This window comes from Tarenaya hassleriana, unplaced genomic scaffold (genome assembly GCF_000463585.1).
Source record: "Tarenaya hassleriana unplaced genomic scaffold, ASM46358v1 Cleome5, whole genome shotgun sequence".
NCBI lineage: Eukaryota > Viridiplantae > Streptophyta > Magnoliopsida > Brassicales > Cleomaceae > Tarenaya > Tarenaya hassleriana.
In genome coordinates, this window is record NW_010967707.1 from 812355 (window position 1) to 833677 (window position 21323).

A 21323-nucleotide genomic window follows, 5' to 3' on the forward strand; every position below is an offset into this window, starting at 1 on the left:
AGGAATGACATTTTCAACTCATTTAAGGAGGCCAAGGCTTCACGCTACCCGGATTATTCAGACAAACAAAGGCAGGACGCAAAGGACATGACAGTGAACGGTGGTAACACGGAAGGAAGAGTGTTCTACTCTGGTCCTTTGATGAACAACAGGAATTTCGGCCGGTCAATGTACGTGAAAGAACACGCTTTAGCATCCACAAGGCCGGACGGCGGTAACGAAGGTGGACAAGAACGACCCATCGTAAACCAACAAAGAGGTGATCGGAAACCATACTACAGATCCGATTCGATGGAGAAACAAATAAAATCGCAAAACGAGGTATAAAGCAAATCTTGATTATCCCATCTCCATTGTCGGGCAGACAAATTTTCCATTGGTTTTAATGGCGTTGTGTTGTGTTGTGTTTGAGCAGTACGATACTAACGACTACAAGATGTACATGTCTGGTCCATTGTTGGCTCAGCCAAACAAAGTGGATCAGATGCTGGAAGAGCATGACCGTCAGCTCCAGGAATTCGCCAGGCTGTCACGTAAAACGCTGCATGGCAAAACCGGCTTATAAATGAACCGTGACTCTGTAATCTCTCCCTCTGCTTTCTTGATTGGAATGAGTCCAGGAGGAATCTGATTGATGATTCACTGGACTCAGAGAGATACTCTGCAATATATATACACATATACAAATGTTGCATTTAGATAGTGTGATAATGGAGTTTGGTCTTTCTGTAAATACAGATTTCTTTCCTTTACACAAGATGAAGATATATATATATACACACACAGGCGCAAGGTCAGCTGAGTTTTGTTTCAGTACATGGGCAAGATTGTTTGTATTCCCCAAGAGTCAACCATGATGACCTCTTGAAGCTTGACAACTTAATCGAGTTGTGTGTGTATATATACATCTGTGTCTCTCCCTTACAATTTGTACTAGGTTTTGATTTGGTCGATTTAATAAAAATAAACGCATTTATTTTGCACAAATTAGCCTTCTAAATTCAATTTAATCTTCACTACGGAATTAGCTAAAGTTTAAGCCACAGAAACGAACACTTCACCCAGAGAATTTGAGTATTCAGAAGGAAGAACCAAAACTTCTGACGGTTGAGAGAGAAGAGAGATATCATGTGGAGAATCAGAATTCGAAATCTTTCTCATTCACAGCAACTTTGTACTGTGTCAGAAGGTGTCCTAAGATTTTTCTGAATTTCATCATATCCCTCCAACGATGATATCTTCCACGAACACCGCACAAGGGATGAAATCTAGAATTGTATCGCGACAGAAAAAAAAAACACGAACTTGATGGACAACAGTGAATGGGTATGAAGAATCAGAAAGAACGTAGCGAAGATGAGATTGATTCTGATCACTGGAATCGGTTGATCCCTCACCCATCTACTTCTCTCATCACATTCCACCATGTCTCACGAAAAACAAAAGAAAGCGAGAAGCTCAAAAATTACGACGAAAAGGACGAGAGACGAGGACAGTGCTCCTTCTGTGAAGATGGAGATACACACACCGAAGCTATATATACAGAATATTGACAAGAAACCCTAATCTCTGGATGGATCGCCAAACTCAAACTAAAAAGCCTGTTAGGACTATATTGTAAACCCGGCCCGGCTCAATAAACGCAATTGAGCCCGTTTGGAAACAAGTGCTACATTATTCAAGGTAAAATGTTTTAATTCAGGTAGCCGTCTTAGCTCAGCGGTAGAGCGCGTGGCTTTTAACCACGTGGTCGTGGGTTCGATCCCCACAGACGGCGACTTTATTTATTTTTTGTTTATACAGATTCCTTACTTGGAAGGCCGTTAGCCCAAATAAGTCGATAAAGCCCATGAAGGGAAGTGATTGTATGGCCCAATCACCGATGGACAAAACAACACAATATTATTAAACCGACAACCATGCCGTCATTATTCATATTCATCACTTTACATTTATAACGTCAGCTGTTGGACAAAACTTAACCTTATTACACAAGCTATACAATATTTTTCTGGCAGAGCTTCTTCTAGAAATCTTCAAACAAGATCTATTCATTTGTACATAACGCAATTAATTAATATTATATATATATATATATATATCAAAGTATACATTCACCTATATGATTTAACTTAGTGTGTCTTCAATGTCATTTGGATAGACCTGAAGTAATGTCCCCCGGAAAGACGATCCATCACAAAATAAGTAAAGTACATGCATGTGCTTGTAGCATCAACGAGTAACAACAACATTCCACGTAAAATGCCAAAAATCCATACGGCACAACAACATACGCAAATGGGCAACGATCAGGGCATTATTACCTTCTCTGCGCCTTGAATCTTGAAACAGGCTTTGATGGCTGGGAACCCCTCGACGACTGTCACCGTTAAAAAAGCACACAGAGATAGAACCCGGTCATAAGAACTTCAACTACGTTTCTGCATCGCAGAGACACAACTGCCTTTTGTGTCCAAATGGATCGGTGCAAGTATTTACCTGAACTTGGCTCTGTCTCTCTGTTTCCAGATCACGGGCATGCTCTATGATCGATCCCGTGAAAGCCTGCGGGAGTTCAAAACAGAGATTATCGAGCTTAGTCAAATCGTATGACAATACTCCACTTGCCCGAGTCAAGTGTACCCATATGGCTCTACGCTGGAACCGGAAAAAGAACAATGAAATGTACCTTGTGACTATCGAATTCAGGCTTCGGTTTCTGAACAAGTGACTGCATCAAAAGAAACAAAGCCAAAGGTTGAGTTCTGTAGCAGAGGACTACACCGATCTAAACACTGAGCATTATAGAAGGCCAAATATCAACTAGATTTCAGATGCAAACATAGGAACATTCACTGGTGAGGGCTTATTGTGCAAGTCCCATGTTACCTCGTTCCTCTGTGGACCTACAACACTGGTTCCATCCTTTCCTCTTGAAACTGTAGGTTCCATCACTTCGTTTGTCGATGTTCCAAATACATTTTGCGGATGAATTCCACCACTTGATTTATCTTCTGGTCATATGTAAAAAAGAAAAATTTGCCACAGAGGGGTTCCTTATGCCTACATTATTAAATTTCTAATATCTATGCAGTAAATGATAAGGCCGACTTGACTAATTACGAAATGCCTAATCGGGCTAACCTTTGCAGAAATATTGTGTTGTTAGTCCTGTACTCTGCCATTTGAAATCACAAGAAATCTGAGACAGAGCTATAAAATACTGATGACACAGAGAATATCACACAGAAAGGTCTCTTACATTCATCCGCTCATCCAAATCATTGTGACCTTGATGTTTCTCCGCTAACATTCCAATAGCAGCGTCTTCGCCTCTTGGTCCAATACCAAATGATCTCAATGACTGTGTTAGAGTAAATCGATAAGAAATCTATCAACCATACACATAGTCCCAGATTTGAAATTTTACTGAAAGTACCTCTGAATATCTCGGCTCCCGATTGAGGAAGTTATGACCTGAACTCTTCTTATCCGGTACAGATCTCTCTCGTTCCCCAACATCACGATCACTCTGCCCGACAAATTGTGAACCGGATTCCCCATATTCAACCCTGCTGCTATTTGTTTCAGCTACAAATCCTACCTCAACATTATTCTCATAGTACTCCGCACTTTCTGTGTCGGAATCATGTTCTTCATCTCTATCATCCTCGTTTTCTCCCTTCAGTTCTTCCATTTCAAGTTGGTCTAACCTGGCAAGAATTCGCTCATATTCATCGTCTTTAACTTCGTCTTTAACATTTTCTCTTTCGGGAAACCCATGGGGTTCTTCTTTTTCTGATTCGGTCACAGTTCCAGAAGAGCTTTCCTCCACATACTCTTCTCTAATCTCGACAAGACCTTCCTATAACAATTGTAACACAAACACGGGTGACAAAAACGACAATTCAGATGAATAAAATGCAAAATACTCAATCTTCTGAAGATATACATAACAAATTACCGCCGCTTCTGAAGCAGTTCTTGCGAAGAATGAAGCCTCTGTTTGAAGATCCTCGATCTCAGCTTTAAGCGAGTTAAGTTGAGACTTCAGAGTCTTGTCTCTTCTCTTCAAAACATCGACGGTTTGTTTTGATGTTCTCTCAGCGTAGTAATTCTCGCCCAACAGCACCTGGGTTTAAGTGACATAAATTAAAGCCTTCAAATGAGTTCAAAGCAACCTGCAATCCTCCTAAACCCAAAATCCCATAGGAAAAGATTATCAAGGACAACCCGTGAGAAAGTATATAACCTGTTAAGAATATTTGTTTTTTCTGCAAAATTCAACTAGGAAAAGAAGAGCAATAACAAGGAACTCTAATTCTTGCAACAAGAACGAGACATCATCTGAGAATTCCCGGAAAACCAGACAGAAAATAATAGATAACTATGAACCCAAACTTCAACCAAGAATTCGAAGAACCAGCTAGCTATAAAACGAACTAAGAGAAACACGATCTCCCCAAAGAATCTAAAGAAAAAAACAAAAACTATCGTAAAGACCTACCATGAACTCATTGGTGTGAATCAATCGACCTGGAAAAAACGCCAGCTTCCCGAACGGAACCTATCTTAAAGCAAAAAAAAAAATAGGACATAAAAAAAAATCACAATTTAGACCAAAGCGAAGAAGGAACATATTCTATCGCCCATGGATACATGACAACTCACCATTACATCGTGATTGAGCTGGTCAGGAAGCTTCTTGACGAGGTTGATGAGATTAGCGTTATCGACACCAAATTGATCGAGACGATTCATCTCGTTCTGCTTCTCTCCGATTTTCTCCTCCACTCGCTTCGCGGCCTTCCTCGCCTCATCCTCCGGAAACATAGACGCCAACGGCGTCACCGTCCCCTTCGCCGGCGCTTCCATTTCCGGGCGAGGGTTTTAGCAAAAGCGGAAACAGTATAAATCCGGAGAGGGACGCGAATTTATATAACGACCGGTGAACATTAAAGAACCATTGGGCCGAAAACGGGCCGACCCATGGAGCATAATTCAGTTGGATTACGGGTCGGGTTTGATCACATGATGTGATCCCCATGTAATGTAATATACGAATAAAGAATAGCCTAAATTGCTTATATCCGAAACTGTTCGTTATGATTTTAATATGCACGAAACCAATTCAGGGTTCAAACACCCTTTTTTTCACGAATTAAGGATACTGCTATTATTTTTTAAGTCACATGGACGATCGATCACTGTTTTTTTTTTTTATACATTGGGAATCCCTTATGTTACCCTTTCGGACGCGGTTAATTAAAGAGAAAATAACAATTATAATTAAATTTAAATTTTTATTCAAAGAATTATAACTTGATTGGATCAAATAAAGGGGAAAAATAACCTAACCCAAAACAAGCACCAGTCCGTTTCCCCGTTCGCGAAATCGAACCACCTCGGCGTCGAGAATTCATACTTCTCGTCGATAACGGCGCCGCCGCTCGGATCCTCCACCGAAGCCGCAGATTCCATCTCACGAAACGAAGATAGAGACAGTAGGAAGAAGAAGACGAAGAGGAGAATCTGAAAAGATCCGATGGGGTTAGGGTTCCTCTTCGTCCAGTTCAGAGGATCAACCTAAACGGCGTCGTCTTATTTTCCCTTAATGTATGAAAACGGCGTCGTTTCCGTCTACCACTTTTAAGTAAACTCCACTAATAAATCATAGATGATCGTTGAACCACAATCAAGAACTCTAAGAAATATTCCTTCCGTACATATATATATATATATATATATGATAATTCTCTATATTATTCTCAAATTGAATTACGCTCCAAGATTCTAATCTATTGGTAAGTAAGATTCCTATAACGTACCACTAGGTTTTAAATTTGATTATCAAACAAGACGTCCAGCTTTGAAGGTTGAACGTTGAACGTGACGAGTCAGTGACGTACGTACGGATGGGTATTTAGCCCAAAAATTGAAATCTCGGTCCAAAACATTGTACTGTATGGTTCGTACCGTACGCATTGAACTCAACACCAAGTGGTGGTTTCTAATTCTACCTACATATCTATTTATTTTGTCGCTTTATGGTAAACCTACAAACTATATTTTATTTTATTTTTTGGTAAACATCAACAAACTATATTTACCGTTTTTCGTGGTACTTACTGTTTTTTATTCGACAATTTACCAATCTGTATGTAGGCTCTTTTTTTTTACCATGTTTATTTGATTATATTTCAGTAATTAATTTCACGTAATACAACTGAAAATGTGATATTGTCAGGAAACAAAACTGTGGGCATACAAGTTATAAAAAATAAAAGTAATCGTAAACTGAGCAAAATCCAAAACGTATTTGTTTCCATCCGAGCCACGCCACCAATCCACGACGCGACACATGTACAACATATAAGATATATATGTATATATATAGAAGGATATAAATCATGATGCATGGATTATTATTTAATTTATGATAATGCAAATCTTTTGTATTTATCTCGTTGCATGGTTTTCTGTGTTGCGACTTTGGGTCTTTTTATTTTAATTTACGATTCATTGTATCCACATAATTAAGATTCTCTGCAAAAGGCCATATAGAACTATCATCAATCATATTATACCATACAGAAATTAAATAATATGTAAATATTTATGCGACTACAGCTTATTATTTAATTATCACTAAATTCGAAAATCTGAAGTCATTAGGGCATGAAAACCTTAAAGAATCTAGTTTGCAGAAGACCGACTCTAACTCAATCAAAAGCCTCCAAAACAGAAAACTACAAAATGACGTAATATTTCATTTTATAGATCTAAATTTGTTATTAGCATTGCACATTTATTTTATTAAAATACGAAATAAATACATACATGTATAAGAATAAGATAATGGAAATAAAAAGAGAAGGGAACACATGTGAGGGAAGGGGAAGGAGAGATCGACACCTCCTGCTGCAATGCATGACCCTCTCTTATGTTATTTCGCCACGACCCTCGGCCCCCCTCCATCCTCCTCTTCCCCACATTTGTCCCTTTCTCCCTCCTATACATATGCGTATCTATATGTATATATATTATCCTGCATATATATATATCTCCTCTCTCATCACCATCTTTCACTTCTTCATTGCAACCTCTCTCTTCTGAACCAAACCCATCTAAAACCCTAACCCTCTTTTTTTTTTTTCCCGAGTTTCATTCTGTTCGTAGAGATTAATATATACATACAGTGGAAAGAAATGGAGGCAATCTGTACGGAGCAACACAGGTCAGGCCATGTCAGGAGGCCGACAGTGGAGATCCCTCCGAGAAAGCTCCTCTTGTCCGCCAAAACCGCCGCCGCCAGTCCTGGACGCGAGCACAAACTCAACTGGAACAAGACCAACAAGATTCCGACCACCGACCACGATTCCCACAGCGACAACGATTCCAGAGAGTACTGTTACGACTCCGACTCCGACGATCCCTACGCCGCCGATCATTTCCGCATGTACGAGTTCAAGATCCGGCGTTGCACCCGTAGCCGGAGCCACGACTGGACCGACTGCCCCTTCGCTCATCCCGGCGAAAAAGCTCGCCGCAGGGACCCCCGCAGGTATAGTTATTCCGGTGAGGTTTGCCCGGAGTATCGCCGTGGCGGCGATTGCAGCCGTGGAGACGACTGCAGCTTCGCTCATGGCGTTTTCGAGTGTTGGCTTCATCCCTCGCGTTACCGTACGGAGGCTTGTAAGGACGGTAAGCACTGTAAGAGGAAGGTTTGTTTCTTTGCTCACTCACCACGTCAGCTTAGGGTTTTGCCGCCGGAGGATGTCTCCGCCGGAAGCTGCGGCGACGCGTCGATGACGTCGGCGGTGTCTTTGTCGCCAGCGTCGGTTTTGAGCGGCGGAAAGAATCGGTGCTGCTTGTTCTGCCACCACGGCGTGGGGTCTCCGACGAGCCCTCTTCTAGGTTTGTCGCATCTCACACGGTCACCGTCGGTATCTCCACCGTTGTCTCCGGCGAAAAAAACCGCCGTGCTGTCACGGCTGAGGAGCCAGCTCGGTTCTGCAGCATACAAGGATGTTTTGAGCGAGCTGATGAGTTCTTTGGATTCCATGACCCTCGCCGAAGTTCTGGCGGGTTCGTCATCGCCGGTCACAACTCCGGTGGCCACTTCATCGGCTTTGATATCCGCCGGGACGACCAACCACCGTGTCCCGTGGCTTGACGTCGGTTTCGGAGGAGAGAGAGATATCCAGCAACAACAACAAAGTCATTTGCAGTTTGCTTTTTCGCCTTCTTCACCAAGTTTCCTCAACAGTCCAAAGCCGGCGAACTTATTCTCCGATGATTCCTCACCTCACGGCGGATTAAGGGACCGCCCCATGGCGGCGTCGGCGGCTTTTGAAGACGGTTGCGGTGTTCCCGACCTCGGGTGGGTGAACGATCTTTTGACATGAAGATGATGACGAGAGATGGACGGTGGAGATTCTCCGGGATATGTGTAAATTAGGGTTGGACAGCGTCTTGAACAGGGCAAAACGGTGCGTATAATGCTGAAGAAGATGAAGCGAGGGCCGTTGCTCTATTGGGATTCGTTTTGGAGATTTTTATCTTAAGGGATTGTTCATTACTATAATATATGCTAATTAAGGGTCTGTAATATGTCTTTTTTTTTAATGTCTTTTGGTTTGTTAATAACTCTCTTCGTTAAGAGGGGAGGGATTTGATCTGTTGGAACTTGTAATCTCTGGATGGAAACTCCGATGCATGCAATGTTTTTTTTAATTATAATTAAAGCTCTTCGTGTCTTGTTAAAATATGGTGTTTACTATATATGAATGCGTTCATAAACAACACTTAACATTAATCCACGTGTTTAATCAGTTCATACCGATATATATATATATATATATATATATGTATATATCCGATTATGGTGGGAAATAAATTGTTTCCTAGGACGTACTCATCCGAAGACAGCTGTGCCCGTAAGGGATGTGTTTTAAATTTCTCTAAATTTTAAATCATTAAACAGTGATAATACAAACATCGTGTCGGGGTGTGGCGGTATCACGTGGGCCGCATGACCCACGGCTCTTTATTTCCATTCTCCTCCGTTCGACTTCGTAACATACTTTTCATTGATAAAAACTCAAAATAGATATTTACATATCCAACGGCCACCTATTCACCTCCATGCATATATGTATATATGATTGTATTATATGTGGAAGTGTCATAACATCGGGCATTATGACAGAGGGGGTCCATAGCCCCATACATGCTCTTTTAAGTGAAGGAACTTCAAATTAATAAAATATCATTCTGGTCCATGGAATGGAATCTTGCCATCCCCCCTTTTATAATAATTCTGGTTCATGCACTCTCCCCCATCTTCCTGGTCCTCCATGACAGGAATCATTCCATTTCTCTCTTTCTCATGTGTTTGTCTCTGTGTGTATGTATGTGCGTGGGTCTAAACACACTTTTACGTCTCACGACGTGTCTATGCATAATTTGCATGGTCTTTTTCGTCATGTGAAGTGTCCACTCCACTTTGGTTTCATTACAAATGGTTGTTGTTCGGTTATCCGGGATCAACTCAAACGGCAAACTCGACCAGAACGCAGCCACTCGCGTTTCCGAACAATATGGAGCTATAACATGTCTGAAAATTGATCCGAAAGTCATGACATTCTAACTCTTAATACACTATATGGAAGCAAATATCCTTGTTCCCCTCATGCAGATCCAATTAATGTATGCTTCTCATTGAAATGATCGACGTTTTCATACCCTAACAGAACCAACCAAAAAAAAAAAAAAAGAAACCGAGGTTGACATAATTTACTGGGGAAGCCATAGATCTTACTTGTGGTTGCAGCTTCCTGGAGGAAGCCAAGCTGTGGGAATGGGAGAACCCAGATGGGTTTTCAGAGCCAAATGGACGTAGTCTGATATAAACCGAGTAATGGAAATTTCACACTTGCAGCAACAACCTACCGGCGGAAATTATACTCTTTTTAGTTGTCTTTGCAGTTTCTCGAGTAGCTGGAAGATGATCTGGACTGGGACTGAAAAAACTCGAGCGGAGTTCCGGGACCAAATGAACGTCTCGTTGCATTTGGTGAATCTGATAACAGAGGCTCGTAAACCGGGTTTCTGTTCTTCGGCAGAGCGATGGATAATGGCGAGACCTCCTTCTCTATAGACCGTTGCTGGGGTTCAATGTTCCCGAGCGTCATTATCGGCCCGCCCATCCGTTCAGCTTGCTGGAGTATATTGATCTTGCTCGGTCTGTATGTGTACCGGAAGTACTTCAATGCTAGAATCGGGCCCATGCCTGCTCCAACTATAAGCTGAACAAGAGGAACAAATGGTGTAAAAATCGAAATTTTCATATCGGTAAAACGTCTATATTGTTTCTTATCTAAATATGGGATCTTCTTCTTGGAATCTACCCTAAAGCGGTCTTTATCTAAAGCTCTTAAATCGACTCAGATTTATAATCAGCTTTTTTTTTCCTGGATAGCTCATGCAGACTTACACGAAGATGGAAGATGGTAAATAGATACTTACGAACATCGTTATCCAGTAAGAAGGCTGAGAACAGAGGCGGAACATGATGGTGTACATCCCGGATGATGGTATGGCACTGAAGAGCCAGTTGATTCCATAGAAAACAACCAGATTTCCCCAAATTGCCATGTGTTGCAACACCGTAAAGGAACTGCATTTGAATGATCAGGAAAATAAACGTAAGCAAAGATTTCAGAAGAGATTTGGTGGATCTCTGGTATGTAAAGCAGATGTGTAATCCGGCATGCATGTCTAGTCAACTTTCACATGCATGCTCCATGCTTGTGGTTGTGCAAGTTTATTATCTATAGCTTTGCATATCTGCAGAGCAAGAAAACGTACTTGGTCTCTAGAGCCACGACAAAGGCCTGCAACCATATACATCCAGAGAGAGCCACCATTCCAAGCTCCTCCATTTCACTTTTCTCATAGGCATATGCATGAATGCTGATTGCAAATACAACGATTGCCTGTAGACAAAGTCCGATTGAGATTTATGCAAGGAAGACGAACTAAAAACCTAGAGATATCCGAGGAAAAAAATATTCATCAAGAGAATCAATAAGCTGTCTGGACCAGTTGGGACAATACTAATGGGTATATCTAGATATTTGATCTCGAAAACCTGATTTTTTAATGAAGAAGATGCACCAAGAGTATATATGAGATTGCAGTACTCACATGAAATAGAGATCGGCCAAACCAACCCGCAAACGTGCTTGGATTAAGGAGCCTAAATTGTAGGGGAAAAGAAAGAATTAGAAAATATGCAGTTGATCGCTTGAGCTGGTAGCATTGTTTGGTTTCACGACTAAACAGACGATCAAATCGATAAAAAGCATATTTAGAGAGAATAATCAAGGGAAGGTGGCATACCTTCCAGCTTGGCAGTAGAACAAAATTTGAGGGTGCTGCATTACTGTTGCCTCACTAAGATCTTTGTCAAGAACACTGACAAGGACGGGAATACTAGTGTAGAAGACGTTGTAAGCCATCAAGCTAACAGAGTTGAAAAGACTGGTTCCAGAAACGCCGGAAATGAATGAAAAGCTGTATATGTTCTGTTGTCAATATCTCCGAGAATTGCATACTAGTAGTTATCGAGAGTGAAACTGAGGAAGAGATGAGAAACTTACAAAATCTGGATGAAGCATATCAACAAAGATTTGTAAAAGGAATACTGTGACAAAAATGCTGTCCGGTTATATGAATACCGCCCATGAACAAGAATCAGTCTCTTCAGAAACCTGAATCCTGCAATCAGTCCATCAAGATCCAATGGAATTAGTTCTGACTGACAAAAACAATGTGATTGTGCCTCACAATTAGTAGAATCACTCTTTTGGTTTATTTCCCTCAACAAAGACTAAAATCATATTATCAAGTGGGATGGCAGGAGTTAAAAGGTCGGGCTCCGGTAATGCAATATGTTGGACAAAATTAAAGCACCCAGTAAGTAGTTCGTGGTAAAGGCAAAAATATAAAAGTAATATACTTGTTTTATAGTAAAAAAAATGACATAGTATATTACGAGAACTCTTACTTCCGATGCTATAATCTGCAGCTCTAGCTGCCTGCAATCCCTCTCTTCCGCTGATGCCGACCCCAATGTCAGCTTGCTGTATCATTCTCACATCATTCCCACCATCACCAATTGCAAGTGTTCGATAGTCGCATGATTTTAAGATTTCAACTAGCTGTCAAGGAAAGCAACAAATTAAAAGCAAACATCAGAAAGGATAAGCCTATAAGAGCAGCTGGTAAAGAAAGTATAAAATATTAAAGGATTTACAAAGAGAAATAACAGCACCAAGTTGGGAGAAAAACCTGTGCTTTTTGTGAAGGCGTGACACGACAACAGATAGCTGTCCTCGAAAGTATAGCTAATTCAACAAAATCCTTGCGATGGTACTTCAGTGCAATTTCTAGAGCCCATCCGTCGATGACAAATGCAACGTCCTTAAGAAAAGGATGATGAAGTTATATGCCTTTCGGTTTTGATGTTGAAACAAGTAAAATCTCGACTCTTTAAAACAAATAAAGCCATAGATAATCTCAAAGGTAGGCCACTCCAGTATTACATAAGGAAGCAGCAGAGATGCAGTCCCGCATGGGAAGAGGGAGAGAGAGAGAAGAGTGCAGTCATACTGATGGAATTTAATGCAGTACCTTAGGTTCTGAAGTTGTAATTCTCATCGTAAGCAGAACCCTTTCTAAACTTCGACAAACTTCTTCTTCAGTTTTACCATCAATCAACAGAAGCTGACCTTTCGGTTCTGATATAACATGATAACAGTGGAAAATCGTGATAAGTAGCTTTATCCGAACATTTCTAATGCAAATAACAATGAAAAAAAGAGAGAAATTATGGAAAGGTACCTGGGGAGATAAAATTGCACGACAGAGCAATCTGTATGGCTGTATTCTGCTTATCTCCTGTCAGCATCCAAAAGTTTATCCCTGCTTTTCTAAGCGTCTCGATTGTTTCTGGTACACCATCCTACTCAATTCAAGAAAAACATATGAAGTTCCTCTCCAGAGAATGGTGTAATATATATTACCATTACATTCTCTGCCTGAACATTTACATATTCACCTGTAAGCGATCTTCTATTGCAGTGACACCCAGAACTTGAAGATCATATTCTAACCTTTGACATACCTCAGCAACTCTCCACTGTGACACAAGAGAAAGCATCAGTTGGAGAACACCAAGTGCATCAATTACTCAATTAGGGTTGACATGAAAAATAATAACATTTGATAGTTGCAATAAAGAAAACAAAAACACAAGACAGAAGATTGTTCAAATTACCTCTCTATCAACCAGAACACTATTAGCCTCTTTAAACATCACAGACCACTCAACATATTCATCTTCTTTCAGTTCCCGCCAAGCCAAGCACAATGTTCGAAGACCCAGCTGAGCATATTGTTCTACAGCTTCCCCAATTGTTCGAGTTTGCTGACCTAAGACATGCAAATACTGGTCATCAACTCTGATCACTTTGGTACCGAGTCTACCGATCCTTTTTCCCTCTAAGTACACATAAGAGTTCGTTTTACTCACCAGCACATGCGTAGGGAAGAATTGCTTCATCTGCCCCTTTTGACAAAAGAATAATTTTCCCAGTTTGGCAATCTTTCACCACAACTGACATTCTTTTCCTGTCCGAAGTAAATTCAAGAGTTTCTAGAACCTCATAACGAAGTATCAAACCATTAAACCTGATCTCTGCACCCATTCAAGAGGAGTTAACAGCAAATCAGCTTTATTTTTTTGGTACTTACTTCCACAAAGACCAAAAGAGAACGAGTTTTTACCAAGCTGATTGGCATTCTTGCTGACAAAGACCATATGCAACTTCGCAGCAGCATTTACAAGAGCATCCTCATCCTGAGACTGAGCCTTGTATAGAATATCTCCAGCTTTGCTATAGAGTGGAAGCCAAATAAGTCATAAAGAAATGGAACTTTGCAGAAGAAAGGAGTAAATGCCCAGCTCAACTAGGAACTAAGGAGATTTTTTTCAGATGTTTGACTGACAAAAACAGATACTATAGAACTGGAATTTGTTTTCAAGAAATGTCGAATATACCTCTGCACAGGTATTACTGTATTGCAAATGGCCATAACTGTAAGAAACCGGGTGACATCAGGAGCTCCACTGGCAACAGCATTAAGCAATTGTCTATCTGTCCATTTGGATTAATAGAATTAACGAAATGCCTATTCCGTTGACGTTTACTCAGTTATGAACAAATATAGTAAAATTAATATGGTACATAGATTCAGTGGACATAAAAGAAACAGAGAAATAAATTTTGAAACCTTTCAAAGCATCTCCATTCTCATTTCCGTAAAATATGCCACTGATACAACATCTTCTAAAAATCATTCTGTTGTCTGTAAGGGTTCCGGTTTTGTCCGTCAGAATGTACTCGACTTGCCCAAGATCCTCGCTTATTGCTGTGCTGCCACACATAAACACATGATAAAATAACAAGTATGAAATTTGCATGTTCAAAGCAGATGAATTCAAGAAATCTGCCTCAGTTATTTACTTACTTTGCTGCATGGGATGGTGTACCGGTATCTTGATCCATCATTTCCTCATCCCAATCAATAAACTTTGCATATAGACCCTTTACAAGATCCAGAGAAACCTGCAGTATGGAATAATACCAGCTTAACCGAAACGGACATGCAATGATTACATAGATAGCATTAATTCAAGAATGGAAAACCCAATATCCTTTCTCCGTGACAAAAAATCTCTAAGGTATTAGTTTTCCCAGTTTAAAGCTAGTGAGGCTGCTACAAATTCCCAAAAAGAAGTGATGAATTTTATTACTCGCCTTAATAGAGATGGGTATCATGATGGAGCATAGAAGCTCAAACCGCAGTGGAATAACCAACAGTTCATACCACGGAGCTTCCTCTGGATAACGCACATACCATTGCTGCAAAAGCCAAACCAAGTTCATATCTCAGAAATGGACCAAATATACAAGAACAAGGAAAATGGACACAAAAATTTAAGAATCTGTGCAGCATGGCAGCATCACATCAAAAGTTCTGAGGCAGAAATTAAACCTTTCTTGCTTCTGTGTCTTTCCATACATTCCCAGCTACACCTAGGACCATAACAACCACGATTTGGAACACGAATATTGCTCCAGTCAATTTGTCAATCATTGCATCCACAGCAGTAAGCTTTGGCTCAGGTATACCCCTACTCATTCCAAGCTTAGTTTCGTTGCCTTTCATTAAGAGGAAAAACACCAAATTATCCATTCAGATGACGCCGATCATATGGCTGGCAGGAACTTTGAGAACGCATAATTAACAGTTAATTAAATCCATCCAAGACATTTCTTGAAGCAAGTACCTGTATAGATAGCCACTCCACAAGCCCACTCCGTATTTCTCAAGTAACAGGACTGAAGTAGGGTATTTTTAATGGTTAGGGGGCAGACATCATTGTCAATGAATGGCGGGAACAACCGCACGTTTGCATCAAACCTTCGAATATCCTTATCCGGTTTAGGACATTCAATCACACCCTGAGAAAAATGAGGTTGGTGAACTTCAAATCCACTGGCAGGAAAACCCCCAGAAAATATTTAACATAGGCCACAAGAGGTATTACTTTGATTTTGTGTAACAATTCTAAATCAATTCCCGTGCAAGCTGAAGGTATGATTCTTGTCTTCAGATCAGTTTCACCATCTAAAGCAGCAGTCTGCAAGACAGATTTCACTTTTTCTTTTAGAATTGAGAATTGCTTCCTTCACATCTGAAAGTGATTGAGAAAATTTACCTCCACATAGCAAACACCTTGAGAATCAGAAGTGCCAAGCAAAACTAGATCACAGGGGACTTCATCATTCTCACGCAGCCATACGATATTACCCACCTGAATATCCTGTGCCTGGATCTGATGTGTAATAGTAATCAGTAAGTTAACATAAAAAATACACAAAGATTATGTAACAGAGAACATATCTGGCAGAAGTAATTCATACATGTTTCTTGACGCCTCGTCTAACAACCCAAACTTCTTTCTCGTTTGCTTTCTTATCAGAGAGATACCTATTGTAATCATCCCAAGCTTCTTTGGAGGCAGAGACAGCAAATATGAAAATTAGAGGACCCCATGTACTGGCCGGATTTACAGGAGTGATAAGGGACCATAGCTGAAGGCATGCTATCAACAAGAAATATTGGTTCATAAACCGGCTGAAAAAAGAAAACTTGATTAGAGTATGCCAAGCAGAGAGAGAGAAGAAAAATATCTTCCCTGAGAAACTTTGCTGCAACTTTTTTTTGGCAAAGGTATTCACTGTCACACACCCACTACCCCGAAGGTAGGGTTTGAACACATGATATTTGGAAGGAAGTGAACAAGAACCCTAACCACTAGGCTACGAGCCTTGGTAGCTTTGCAGGAAGTTAAGAACAATGAAATCACCATACATCAAATGAATGATACCTGAATTGCTCCCATAAGTTCTTTGGAAGAAAGTTCCAAAGAGTATACTTTCTGTTAGATATACGGTTGTCACAGTAAAGCTCTTTTGAAGCTTCATCATCATTAATATAGACGAAGCGCTTCATCGTTTTTGCCGGGAAGCAAAGACTTCTCTAAATGTTCATTCTCAAACTTGGGTAGACTAACTATGGTTTGGAATCGATAACCTGCAAAAGCAGACCAAACAAACATACAAAGACCAAAGGAGAAGTTTGAATCAACCAATAGGGTTTAAAACTTAAAATGCAGGAAGATACTATGATCTGAATCAAATCTTATTCAGATGAAACCAGCACATAATTGTTGCATATAAACCAGAAAAGGCATAATTCATCCCAGTTAAGGCCCCAAGACAAGTGTCCTTTAGGTTTAGGATGTGCATTAGAAGAAATGCTGCGGACAGGAAGTTCAGAATGAGAGTCTAAACTTCTGAAAAGAACACACGCACAGAGAAAACCTCAGGCAAGAGTCAGTTCCTTAACCTAGGACCACTACGGAACCATCAAAGCAACAACAGTTATATGCATCACATAACCAGATGAGTCAGTATGATTCGTTATTACAATTGCAGTTCATGGTTCAATCTATCCGCTAAAACCAAGCTGCTATGTCACTGCACAATATTAGATGACCCGAAACCCGATCCTCAAGAAGCAAAAACAACAACGACTAAACATTTCCAAATCAAATTGAATCGAATCGTACCAAACGCCACAGATCCATCACGAAATAGCTTAATTCTGACAGAATTGTTCCGTTGAGATGAGACGAAAATCTCGATAAGCACCTTTACCAAAAAAAAATCTCGATAAGCATATCTAAGTCAGATAATTTCATCTGGCAAAACAGGATTCGACATTCCGATTCAGACATAGATCACAAATGAGAAGGATCAATTTCTCACCTCCCCGATCAAATGCCAAGCTCGATTCCTCCCCGATCAAATGCCAAGCTCGATTCCTCCCCGGGGACGATCTTGCCGACCTTCTTGCCTTCTTCTGCTCTGTTCGTCAGACGGGAGGAGGTAGTGATCTCCTGCGGCGGCGCGTTTTTTGACTTGTGTGGAAATCGGCCCCACGGGAGAAAATGAAGAAAGCTTTTTCCGTTTTTGTTAATCCGAGAGGGACTGTTCGCTGTTTTTCCGCATCGAAAACTACATTAGACCTGTCTTCCAGAGATGGAAACGTTGCGAAAAAGCAGAACTTGGGCCGTTATTGGGCTTAGGTTACTGAAAATCCACGTGGCATTTTTTAGGTACGTATTCAAATAATTCCTCAGGTTTCTAGATTTCTAGACATTTACGATTATAACCTTCACTATTTCTGTGTGGCCTCCCCTCCGAGTTGGTCGTGCAGCGAAGGTGTTCGATTAAATGCTTAGCTGAGGCAAAAGGCTTCTGCTTTTTCCCGTTTCGTCGATTTTCAAATTTCTTTGGTTCCGGCGAAAACTGGAGAATGGCGCGTTGGAACGTTAGCGACTGCAATGTATTTGGGATGGTAACAAGGCATTTCGCGACGAAACCGAAACCGAAGATGAAGCCGATCGAGCTGAAGACGCCGCCGGAGCAAACCCAGACGATCACCCGAGTGATCTTCGATATTCTGAAGGAGCATGGCCCTCTCACCATCTCTGAAACCTGGGACCGTGTCAAGGTACGGACTTTTGCAAACCCTTCTTCCAGTTTACCGGAGGTTTTTCGTTTTTGGTTGTGTTGTCGTTGGTCAGTAGGAGTGATTACAGGGTTGCAGTTTTTTGGAGAGAATTTGATTGCTGGAATGGTTGTTAGCAACTGGGCAAAACAGAGGACTGGAACAGCATTTGAATAGTTGTTGCCCGGATTGGACATCGGGTTTGGGTCTAATGTTTTCGAATTCAACTGGATCATAGTAAGATTCGGTTGGAGCACCAGAGGATTCTTTCCGGATCCAAGGAGAAAAAATTGCTATACCGAGGCCTAAATGGTTATCATTTTGTATTTGAACGCAGAAGGAGAACACAGATACCATAATAAGATTATCAAAAAGGGTGGAACTTGCAGGTTCTCGAAAACACAAAACATGAGATAATTATGTGAGGAGGGCGTTTTTCATCGATACCATACTTATCTAATCTCGTCTTGAATCTTACTATGGAGATTCGTTCACGTCTTGCTGGACAGGAAGTTGGGTTGAGAGGGCTGACGAGTAAGCGTCACATGAAGATAATACTACGGTGGATGAGGGAGAGACAGAAGCTGAGGCTCATTTGCAACCATGTCGGCCCTCACAAGCAGTTCTTGTACACTACCTGGTTCACTAAGCATAATCCTAAACCGGCCGGTCGCTCCGCCGGGCCGAAGCTGCCCTGACCCAAGTGATGTGCATGTATGTACACAGCCGCTTCTAATTCTCTTTGTGCGAATACATACATACATACATATATATATATATATATTACCCAGGCTTGACTGATTCTAATTCCGTCTTCAAAATTTTCACATTCGTCAATGTTTTTTTATATTTTCGTTTGTCATCTTTGTTTGGATGAATCATCATAACCATACCTGACGATACTTCCCTACTGATTCCTGACCGAGTTTTACATTTTCTCAAAGAGGTTATGAAGCTTGACATAGTCTTATATAATATGTAATTATGCTTGGTAATCTATTTCTATTCAACAAGGTACAAATGGGCCGAAAGATGTGGCCCAGAATCCAGTCTCACGCCCACAACACGAGCGGTGGATCATAGTTCCCGTCACACGTGTCGGATATGAAATCTGGAAAATTGGATAACTGGACCCCACTATCAAACAAAAGAATCCAATAAAAAGAGGAGCTTCGTCAAAAAGTTTTTTTAAAAAAAAAAAACACCGTGGCGGCGAGATTCAAAGAACACGGAAGACGCTCGTGCTACATCGACACGCGGCAAAACATCGTGACAAGGATGTCCGTACGTAATGCGCGTGAGACACGTGCGGGGCAATGGGGCGGTGAGTCTCACGTGAGAGAGGCGCGTGAGTGGATGACTGAAACCCAAAATCCACTCCGCAGATTCCGCCGACAGACTGCGGACCCCACTGAAAGCGGCTACCGGCCCTAACCACATTTGAATTCCACCGCTCCATATATATATGTATGTATTTGTGAGATTATTATAAAATGTTTATGTAAGATAATTTCAAATATCCACTCAAGAGAATATAACCACCGGTTACAGATTAAAATTAGAAACATATGTGTGTTTACACTGATTTGGATTAAAAAGAAAGTTTTGGATTGAGTAATGATTTAATATTGGTGAATGAATATATTCCCATCAATTCAAAAAGGATATTTAAAGACAGAAGACGCGCCTTGTGGAAGGCGAAAGTACACGTGCCGCCCACCAGACCGCCGACGTGTTCCCCGTCAACTCCAAACTCCGTAGGTCCCCTTATTACGCGCCTACCCTTTTATTTTATTTTTATATTTACGCGCATACACAAAAATGTTACAATACAGTCAATTACATTCGTTTTAAATTAACTTTATAATAACAAATGTTGACATTTTTATCGAGGCAAAAAATAATTTTCAGCTAGTATTTCTTTAGAAACCAATAGGGAAACGTGTGGCAGAATATTATATTTGACATATTTTCAAAGCTACGTAACGTGGATATCACTTTGCTCCTGCCCTAACTCGAATAGGGTCATTAGATGTTTGTTAATTACCAAAAACAATAGATTGAACATTAGTCTTGTCGGCAAAGGAAATCACACGTAAAATGAGGTCACGCACATGGTTTGACATTACATTCATGGGCTTAATTTAATTGAAATTTATCCAACGGACAGATAAGAGAATCTGGCAACTAAAAATCAGTGCAAAAAATAGCAGAAACAGATAAGATCTATATCTCTGCATAACATAATTACAATCCATAGATAAAACTATAAAAAAAGGGTTTTCTCAAAATTCGTCCTTTTTTCTTTTTTTTGTTCTTTCCATTTTCTACATATCTAAACCTAGCAGCAGATCTCTAGACGGAAATTTCAAAAAAAGGTTATTTTCCGGTAAAGTTTAAACAAAAAAATATATAGGGCTAAATACTATTAGAGTTAAACGTCAACAGGAGGAGCTAGGTTAAGGTCAAGGTTCAACTCCTTCCCCGGCTTACAGTCCACGACGGCCGAACACTCCGGTTCGCTCTCCACGGCAACTCGGAGCCCTAAACCGAGTCCGACCTCAACCGGGTCGAACCGGATCGGATAAACCCGGGCCAGCTCCGCCCTCAACGCCGCAGCCCGACCCGGATCCATGAAAAAACCAGCCGCCTGAGGAATCACGCCGGCGAGCTGACGGTGCTGCTGGTGACACGGGAACGGGAACCGCCTTCGGGGGGCGGCGGGAGGTCCAAGGTCGCCGGAGCCGGAGGTAGGAAGAGGGAAGTTGGTCTTGGCCTTGGAGCCACGGAACTCGCGAGCGGCTGCATCGTATGCCATGGCGGCGTCCTCGGCGGGGTCGAAGGGGCCGAGCCAGACACGTGTCTTCTTCCCAGGGTCACGTATCTCCGCCGCGTATCTCCCCCACGGTCTCTTCCTCACTCCCCTGTAATGCACCTCTCTCGCCTTCCCTCCGCCGGCGGCGACGGAGTGACTGCCGTTCTCCGATTTACGGGCCATCTCAACAGAGACAATGAAAACGGTGTGTACGAAGGAAAATGGTGGGTTACTTATATAGAAGGGATGTTTGTGGGGGGGGGGAACATGAGATAATTATGTGCGGAGGGCGTTT

At 41.2% G+C, this 21323-nt stretch overlaps 6 protein-coding genes and 1 non-coding gene across 9 annotated transcripts in view; 4 read left to right on the top strand and 3 right to left on the bottom strand.

Moving 5' to 3' along the window:
- LOC104826034 (probable serine/threonine-protein kinase At1g54610) overlaps positions 1-980 on the top strand; it is a 3724-nt gene extending 2744 nt beyond the window's left edge. The window contains exons 8-9 of the mRNA XM_010558538.1: positions 3-321; positions 416-980. Coding sequence (XP_010556840.1) covers positions 3-321; positions 416-565 — 469 coding nt within the window. The 3' untranslated portion in view covers positions 566-980. The remainder of the gene's footprint in view (positions 1-2; positions 322-415) is intronic.
- Positions 981-1705: 725 nt separating this feature from the next.
- TRNAK-UUU lies at positions 1706-1777 on the top strand. The gene has a single exon. It is a non-coding gene; the product is annotated as a tRNA-Lys (tRNA).
- A 346-nt stretch (positions 1778-2123) lies between these two features.
- LOC104826035 (RNA polymerase II subunit 5-mediating protein homolog) lies at positions 2124-5538 on the bottom strand. 2 transcript variants are annotated; one of them, XM_010558540.2, is made up of 10 exons: positions 4672-5538; positions 4508-4567; positions 3965-4132; positions 3440-3865; positions 3263-3364; positions 3145-3178; positions 2890-3011; positions 2690-2731; positions 2500-2565; positions 2124-2380 (listed from the first exon to the last, which is right to left on the bottom strand). In XM_010558540.2, exons 1-10 carry the CDS (start codon positions 4873-4875, stop codon positions 2321-2323), a joined length of 1284 nt encoding a protein of 427 aa, XP_010556842.1. In that variant the 5' UTR covers positions 4876-5538; the 3' UTR covers positions 2124-2320. The 2 variants fall into 2 exon arrangements, with proteins under 2 accessions (XP_010556842.1, XP_010556841.1); XM_010558539.2 differs by having other exon boundaries at positions 2890-3014; positions 4672-5536.
- Positions 5539-7074: 1536 nt separating this feature from the next.
- Positions 7075-8753, top strand: LOC104826036 (zinc finger CCCH domain-containing protein 2). Its single transcript, XM_010558541.1, has one exon. The coding sequence runs from the start codon at positions 7209-7211 to the stop codon at positions 8406-8408; it is 1200 nt and encodes a 399-aa protein (XP_010556843.1). The 5' UTR covers positions 7075-7208; the 3' UTR covers positions 8409-8753.
- Positions 8754-9603: 850 nt separating this feature from the next.
- On the bottom strand, positions 9604-17635 carry LOC104826038 (phospholipid-transporting ATPase 2). 2 transcript variants are annotated; one of them, XM_010558543.2, is made up of 26 exons: positions 17469-17635; positions 17270-17351; positions 16526-16731; positions 16059-16272; positions 15854-15970; positions 15683-15775; positions 15422-15596; positions 15127-15293; positions 14889-14993; positions 14599-14696; positions 14362-14504; positions 14129-14225; positions 13855-13964; positions 13601-13765; positions 13346-13500; positions 13127-13207; positions 12910-13030; positions 12700-12806; positions 12358-12489; positions 12074-12227; positions 11667-11784; positions 11407-11580; positions 11212-11263; positions 10873-11000; positions 10531-10681; positions 9604-10310 (listed from the first exon to the last, which is right to left on the bottom strand). In XM_010558543.2, exons 3-26 carry the CDS (start codon positions 16648-16650, stop codon positions 9975-9977), a joined length of 3318 nt encoding a protein of 1105 aa, XP_010556845.1. In that variant the 5' UTR covers positions 16651-16731; positions 17270-17351; positions 17469-17635; the 3' UTR covers positions 9604-9974. The 2 variants fall into 2 exon arrangements, with proteins under 2 accessions (XP_010556845.1, XP_010556846.1); XM_010558544.2 differs by lacking the exon at positions 17270-17351.
- A 216-nt stretch (positions 17636-17851) lies between these two features.
- LOC104826037 lies at positions 17852-20410 on the top strand. Its single transcript, XM_010558542.1, has 2 exons — positions 17852-18216; positions 18723-20410. The coding sequence occupies exons 1-2, from the start codon at positions 18019-18021 to the stop codon at positions 18909-18911; spliced, it is 387 nt and encodes a 128-aa protein (XP_010556844.1). The 5' UTR covers positions 17852-18018; the 3' UTR covers positions 18912-20410.
- A 5-nt stretch (positions 20411-20415) lies between these two features.
- LOC104826039 (ethylene-responsive transcription factor 9) lies at positions 20416-21284 on the bottom strand. The gene has a single exon (XM_010558545.2). It carries the CDS (start codon positions 21209-21211, stop codon positions 20648-20650), a length of 564 nt encoding a protein of 187 aa, XP_010556847.1. The 5' UTR covers positions 21212-21284; the 3' UTR covers positions 20416-20647.
- Between the last annotated feature and the right edge of the window lie 39 nt (positions 21285-21323).